Source organism: Hermetia illucens, chromosome 2, assembly GCF_905115235.1.
Source record: "Hermetia illucens chromosome 2, iHerIll2.2.curated.20191125, whole genome shotgun sequence".
NCBI lineage: Eukaryota > Metazoa > Arthropoda > Insecta > Diptera > Stratiomyidae > Hermetia > Hermetia illucens.
In genome coordinates, this window is record NC_051850.1 from 134,100,367 (window position 1) to 134,108,459 (window position 8,093).

At 38.6% G+C, this 8,093-nt stretch overlaps 1 protein-coding gene across 1 annotated transcript; it reads right to left on the reverse strand.

Moving 5' to 3' along the window:
- Window positions 1-1,188: 1,188 nt before the first annotated feature.
- LOC119650083 (multiple inositol polyphosphate phosphatase 1-like) lies at window positions 1,189-7,312 on the reverse strand. The gene is made up of 10 exons (XM_038052587.1): window positions 7,170-7,312; window positions 3,259-3,463; window positions 3,107-3,198; window positions 2,842-2,976; window positions 2,696-2,782; window positions 2,382-2,635; window positions 2,210-2,309; window positions 1,945-2,152; window positions 1,696-1,813; window positions 1,189-1,632 (listed from the first exon to the last, which is right to left on the reverse strand). The coding sequence occupies exons 2-10, from the start codon at window positions 3,449-3,451 to the stop codon at window positions 1,455-1,457; spliced, it is 1,365 nt and encodes a 454-aa protein (XP_037908515.1). The 5' UTR covers window positions 3,452-3,463; window positions 7,170-7,312; the 3' UTR covers window positions 1,189-1,454.
- Between the last annotated feature and the right edge of the window lie 781 nt (window positions 7,313-8,093).

An 8,093-nucleotide genomic window follows, 5' to 3' on the forward strand; every position in this document is an offset into this window, starting at 1 on the left:
ACGCGGGAGGGCATCCCGGAAAAAATTATATCAGAGCGACATATGATGGCGCAAAATATCACGTGCTGCACCGAATTAAAATCTGGGACGATTTTTTAGGTCCAAAGCAGAGTCCACCAGGGTTGCATCCTGTCGCCGATATTATTTTTTTGTGTTATCGGTGACGTTCTTCATGCTGGTTTGTCCGGAGGAAGTGGAGGAAATCAATGGGCAAAGACGTCTTCCCTCAAACACGCCGACGCATTAACAACGGTAGATCCGCTTTCGCAGCCCTGTCTAAAATCTGAAAATGCAGTTATCTCAACACCAGGGTCAAGACGAGACTGTTCTGTGCTAGTGTTCTTTCTTTGTTGCTATATGGGAGTAGAATATGGAAGATGAACTCCACTCTACCCAAAAGCTCTAAGCATTCGTCAATACCTGTCTGCGTCGTATCAACGGAGTACGCTGGCCTGACACTATCTCAAACGGACAACTTGGTCAGCGCACCGGCCTGCCACTCGTACGCACTGTGATTGGAAGACGTAAGTGGCAGTGAATAGATCACACTTTAAGGAGGGGAAAATTGTATTGCTGGCTACGCCATGCTATGGAGAGTGAGCCCCCCAAGGGTTCTTGGCGTAGAGCAGTAAAGAATAAGGGGGGAGGTGTCGTGGTCGGTGCTGAAGAGCATTTCAGGTAACCGCGAACGATGGCGCGTAGGTATGGTTGACGCGCTATACCCCACCAAGAGGTGGAGGGCACCCATGTATATGGAAGGATGAACGATTTCATATCCTATATAATGACACGACCGTCTCGTTGTGAATAAAATCCGGCTCAATAAGTTGCGGTGGGCTGGTCACTTATCCTGTATGTTTGAGGATGATGCAGTCCGAAACGTCTATAAGGCCAATATCTATGGTGGAAAAAGAAGACATGACATGCCCTATCTGGGATGGAGCGATGGCGTAAACCAAGGTGCAAGCTTTGAGGTATATGGGCGCAAAACGTATATCGGTTGTTGCACCGTGGATGAGAGCTCATTCGAAATGTTTTCAAAGACAGAGAGTCATAATTTAAGCTGGGTTCAATTGGGAAACTGCTTGACTGTTTGTAATTGAAGCTGAGGGCTACTTTTGCTTCCTGTCCCTATAAAATGTGAAACTAATAAATGAAAAGAGCAAACTCTAAACGTAGAAATTCCTATTCTTATATTCAGTGAATATTTATTTATTATAGTCATGCCTTCTTCAGCGGAATAGACAAAGAAATCCTCTAAAACTTAATACATGGTCAGTTTTTAATCTAATTATCTTAACTACTAAACCTTGTATATATCCTAATTTAATCACCCCCGCCACCTCTTTGGTATCAAAGAAAACAGATATGAGTGCGAATTAACCATATCTGTATTCAGTCAGTGCTCCTAATTCTCTTTTCCGATAAAAGAAGGAATTCCATATAGCCAGCATTTATAATTTTTTGGCAGTGCAGAAAACATCTTGACAATTCACGCCTAAATATTTTTTGTATTTAGTGACAAAGTCGGATAATTTGCACAATCCATTTCTGCATCCTTCGAAATCAATTCTACGCTGATTTGAAAAGAAAGCAATCTTGGAAGAAGGATCCGTGGGATCAGCCGTACAACTGGAAAATAAAATACATCAACGTAATTCGTAATTCGTTTCAGATAATCTTTTTGGAACTCACTCATATTTCACAACAGCGTAGTTGGCAGCGAAAGGATCCAGGAGACTTGTGCGCCACTTGCGATTGGCTGCGGTGCTGAAGTTTGAACTCGTCAATAAAGCGGTGTCCTTTTGAATACCTGGTGATAAAAAGGGGTACATACTGGTATATTGGAATAAAAAAAGTTAGGCTTGACAGTATGAATGCAGAATTAAGCACCCTGTAGCTGAATTCTTCTCTTTTCATTCTAAATTGTTTTTGAAATATTACCTAAGGCAGTAGCAAACAATTGAATAAGAGCAGAATGAGAGAAGTAGGCAGTCACGCGTGGTCCGTCATCGCTGGAAAGTCGGGTCAACAAATCTTGCATGAGTTCGCATGGGATATTTGGGTTCACATCAGTTGAGTATCCGTTAGCATGTTCTTTGCCCAAATCATCCAAATATTCGAAAACTAGAACATCATCCATTGTGAAAGCCTGATAAAGCGAAATATTAAAAAAACGTGTTGCATGTCAGTTTGCTCGTCATCTTACAGTGCACCAAGCGCTAGGTTGGTCGATAAACCAGGCAGCCTCAAATCTGCACATATCCCACAATTGCTTGATCTTCTTGTACTTTTGAACTTTCGCGTATCTGTTTATAGGAATTTGAATTAAGCATTGTTAGAATCTCAGTTAAAATCTAAAAAAGAATTTGAACATTTACCCAAGTCGAGCTGAGATCCTTTCAAGAGCTTCATTCATAACGTCGGACTTCTTGAAGAGGCCACCTTCAGTGTCCGATCCCTTCTTTTCATCCTCACGATCGACCCAAGTTTGGCAACGGTCATGAGGAGCAAGCAAGCTATCATCGCTTGGAGGTGGTGTTACTTTTACTTTTTGGTAAGCATTGGGTCCAAAAAGTCCTTCGACGAAGGCTTTGTAACTTGCTTCCGTTCTTTGGGTGTCAGTATGGCGGAACTATTAGTAAACGAGAATGAAGTACTTTGAAGAGGTAAAGTTGGGAAAGCTACAACTTACCAAGAATTCATTTTCGTCATATTGTGAGAGTAATTCAGGCAAAGCGTTCTTATAGTCTTGGGCCATATACTTCAAATCATTCCAGCCCTTGAAAAACATCTTGTTTAGACCTAATATCTCAGTAAAGAAAAAACATTTAATTATACCTGTGTGGTCAAAAATTGAGCCTTATCCGTAGTGATATTTTTATTCAAGACCCAGTTTCTGATCAATTCAATATCTCCCAGGCACATATCCCCTGCTGCTTTCTCTTTGTAGTTTTTGATAATTTTATCACGAATCTGTGAATATATGGAAAACATCAATGTGTTATGTTCAACTGATAGTTTGGGTTCAAAACTCATTTCTATTTATCAGTGAAAAATCTAATATTGGATTTTAGGGGCTTCAAGATTTTATCACATAACTTACGTCTTCTAAGTCTGGGAGAATTTCAATTTGGTCCTCTTCTGGTAGTCGCGTTCCATGACGGCTCAATATCCAGAATTTAACAGGTTTGCAGTCTGTAATAAATCATGCATGCACTATTTCTTCTATTTTGTGGGAATGGGTTATTGTCTTACGTGGAACAATTACTTCTTGAGCGAAATTGGTGCCCTTGACAACTTGATAGGCTGTTTTGCTGGTGAAATGTTTCATTTGGGATCGTACATTGTCAGAGCTGTAACAGTAGCTTCCAGCTCGTGGTAGGACGAGGGCGTCGATGTATTGATGGCAAAGCACCAGAGCAACCAAGGATGTTATTAAAGCTTGCATTATGCCTGAAATCTGCGATAAACAAAGTTTTGTTATTACAGTAACAGTGCATCATTTGAACTGTCTTAGAAGTTAGATGAATCGTCCCTTGAAAAATAAGGTAAAAGAAGCAGCGTGACCAGGGCAGAGGTGAGGCAGCGTCTGACGGTTTGCCTCTGCCCTGGTAAGAAACCTAAGCGAGGGGTCCGTGGACCAAGAAAGAGGGAGTAAGTTGCTCCCCATTTGGTCCGGTCCAGCATTAAGTTGATGTGGACTTAGGACCCCATCATTCTCAAAAAAAAAGAATACTTGTTTATGAAAAAAATGCGCATGACAGATAAATGGCGGACAGACAGACAGTTGGGAGTGTCAGATCTTCCGTCAGACCTGATCGCAAGTGAGGGATAGAGACTTTGCTATTAATAAGTAAATACGATTTTATGCACTTTTTTCAGACTGTACTTGGATACATGTCTGCTCATCTCTGGTAAACAAAAATGGTTATAGGAAGGATGCCCAGAACATGAAACTACAATGGAAGGAGAGAAGATATAAACGCGAGGAACCCTTGTACCGGTAGTTTTTGGGAGTAACCATTTGGGCTTCCGGCCGTTGATATTTCTCGACTGCAGATACCTTCATCTTTGTCGTATCTAATGCTATAAGTGATTTAGATTTGAAGAAGTAGGTGTTTAAGCGAATCGGGACATCAATAACGCAAAACAGATTTATCCAGAAGGAGGTCATCAGTATATTGGCAAAAGATAAAAAGGACGGTGTCTTGATCTGGTGGAAGTACTTGCAATAGGAACAAAAATAGTTGAACTGTCCGAGCTTACCAAGGATAAGTATGACGTTCATCAAACGGACAAAAATGTAGTGAGATTCATTATAGTTCTTTAAAATAGGAAGAATAAGGTTCCCCAGTAAAGTCAAAACCTGCTACCCCAACAATGTCACAACATATCCAAAAAGCGGAACTAAGATCAGAAAAGAAGAAGCATATGCCCTAAATGCGCGCGTTCGTTAGTGAGAGGAAATGAAAAATAACGGTAGACTAAAGTAATGAGCAAATAGAGGACCAAAAAACTAGAAACGCGAATTCGCCCTGAGGCAATTGTTATCTCCAGCCAGAGTGATAAAAGAAAATAAAAGGTGAGAGCTGATACAGATACAAACAGTCGCAGCGCGTTTACAAGTGGAGGCAACACCAAAGAAATTTCGAATCGAATTTGTTGTCTACCGTCTGAGAGAACAGACCTCATTAAAGAGGTACTCCAAATGCTCCATGTTCCAACATCTCGTGCCGCGTTGATCTGTCGGATCAATGCAGACAATGTGAAGAGAGAGGCCGCATTGCTAGGGGTACAATAGGAACATCAAAAGCGAATCGGACGAAAGAAAGTAAGGGGGATAACTACAATGAACAAATGAAATTTATTCAAATAAATCTCAATCATTACAGGACATCTCAAGAATTACTTGCCCATTCCAGGAAATTGTCATCATAAGAGAGCTCTATAGAAACCTTGACGTTGATGTATGCCTCACAGATTTGAATGCTGGATCGGGGATATGGGCGTGCGGTCATCAAATGCAACATGCAATGAAATACATATCTTCTTCATACCATCGAAGACGAACCTCTCTTGCAAATATTTTCAGATCGTTATAACCCCATATCGATCGCGGATATCCTCATTTCGGATGTGATCAAAAAGTGGCACACCACTAGTCCAACCCAACATATTCGTCTTCATTACCCAAAGACGCCATTCATTGTCGTTTATAGTCGGCCAACGTTCAGAACTATAGGGAGAGACAGAATGGACAACATTGCCACAAATTTTAGATTTGAGACATTTGTTGATGTGTCGATCGCAAAGAACATCAGTTGTGAAACGCCACTTTATCCAGGTTGCGCTAAGGCGTCAAGCAATTCCATAACACAGTTCTCCATTGTCTGATAGCATTGGCCCGAGATATTTTAATCAGTGGGTTGATGTGTCCGAAAATAAGTGGTGTATACGTGTACAGCTGCCATTTCACGTCCGCGGACTTAATTTGCGGCGACCCATGTCTATTGCCAGATTGTTGCGGCCAGTTGATAGTTCTCTTTTCAGGAGAAAAAAGCTCTGTGTTGTTCTAAAAGAGACGAAGTAAGAAAAGTGATTGTAATTTCAGAGAATATCAACCTGACACTTCCTGCTGCAATTAATTGAGTTCGCTAAAAATATTTTTAACACACAATGACAATTCAGTCCGCGATATCGTTCCAGTTGAAGTTTGAATCAAAATGCTCACGATTAAATGGAACGAGAACCACGCCGCAGCGAGCGCCACGACCTACAGCAGCAACGTAGATCAAATCTAACATTGGGTGAATTTGGAGTCATATTTACTCAGTGAGTCATGGCTTAAAGACGAAAATGATAAAACGAATGGTCATAGAAACTTCAGTTGAATTAACAACAGAATGTTCATTAATATAAAGCTCCATTTCTTATAATAACGTGAAAGTTTTCATTCTATCCTTTTTTACCCTTATTTAAGGTGGGACTATGAGAAAAAAAAACCACAATCAGACCCTCTTTCCAGAAGCAGAAGATAGGATAGTTGGAGAAACAATTAACAAGTAGACTAATTAAATCATTGTAGGTCACCACCAGTACAGAAAACAGTGAATGATAGGAACAAATGTATGTTTTTCACAAATATTCTACAGTCAGTTAGAAGGAAAAATAAAAAATTGACAAATTGGTAGTTTTGTCTAGACCTCTCCTCTTCCGTGGGAATATCTTGGTGGAAATTAGTTTCTAGGTGTTTGCCGCGCACTTATATTTAAATTCAATTTCTACTGCAAACACGAAAGATAGCACTTCAGTACGGATCTTTCTCCACAAGCTAACATTGTTTTTGCATGTTTGGAAGAAATTATTCTATACATTTTACATTTGTAAAAAAATGTCATTATATAGTTTCGAAAGCATGCCACGAAAATATCACTTTGAGGTGTTTTTTTAAAAGGGCTCACCAACTTCCAGGACAACTAGATTTACTTGCTTTAGTTTCCAAGAATGACAAAAGTAAAATTATCCAATGAAAGTTCTTCTAAATAGATGGAGTCCATTGAACTCCAATAGGTAGTTAATTATATGTTATTTCACCGGGCTCTAAGGCTTAGATGCATTTCGAAGTGTTTAGTACAGCATTAGATGCAATTTGATAAATTTTCTGATCCGGAAAAAAAATAGTAATAAGGTCACATAATATACTCATAAGAAATAACCATTGTTGATCCTAATAACAATTTTTCCAAGCCGATACTTTTTCAACGAAGTTAGACAGTAATTGGAAACTTTGGTTCAAAGCAAACTTCTTGTATTATATTTTATATTAAAGTCGTATTATTTATAATATATTTATGTATATTTGCATTATAATGTAGATCCTCTACGAGGAGGTCCTAGATTTCCTGAATACACAAATTAACAATTCACTTTGAACCACTAGCATTTTTTGACGGTGTAAAGTACCACAAGTACCAACGAAAACAGAAACGAATTCTACCACGATCTCACTGCATTTATAATTAATTAGCAACAAATTGCTACATTTTGGATCAATATACACTTTTCTATTTTATAAAATAATTATGCATCAAACTATTGTAAACTTTTTAAACCGAAGTAAACTACTAAGATGAGTCTGACTCATAACATCGGAAGCAACGACTTACCTGCTTCACGCTCTTAACACACGAATTGTAAGTCACTATCTTTCACTCTTCATTTATACTAAATTTCTCCGAATCTATCAAAACGATTGCTAATTCCTAACCGAATATCATTATGTTTACTGTCATTAAAAGATTAACAAATTTTGTACAACATTTCATACAGATTAATTCGCGACCTGATAAGATCAATTGAAACTGATTGACGGTAAACCGGTATGGGTTGCCGGATATTTTTAGATATTGTAATGATAGTTAGTAGTGATTGAAGTGTTCATTATACACGCATGTGGATCGGATCTATTATTAGTTCTGCTACCACATAAATAAACAAAAAGTTAAACACTGTCGAATGGGTTCAATTAATTTCTAGAGAATGATACGTCTGATAGTCGTAGCGAAAAAGTACGTACGCATGGATTCGCTATTCTTTAAGGATCAAACTAAAAGTATTGATAAGTTCTATGATTTTAAGTCATTCATTTAGAACTACCATGTCCATATGCATACTTATAACTAGAGAGGGGACTTTCCCGAGAAATTGTTAATCGTCTGCATATTTATTTGAAGAGCTTGGATGGTGTGATTTTAGTGTTATTCAAGAAATAATAATTTCGATTCTCAATAAGTACTCAGAGGTTGAAGTACCACTGCAGCTCTTTTCAACATACTTAAGATCCACTTGAATTAACAAAATAAATTGAACCTTAGGTATTTCTTTTGTTTCTATTTGTGAGCATAGAGACTCCACTTCTCTGCTTTGGTATAATTGTTTTTTAAGGTTTTGTGTAAAACGGAACCTCATTAAAATTGCTTCACTGTCTGTCTGTCTGTCTATCACACACATTTTTCTAGGAAATGGTTATACCGATTGACAATAAATTTTATGGAAAACTGGAAACTGTAAACGCACACGCATGCAGTGAA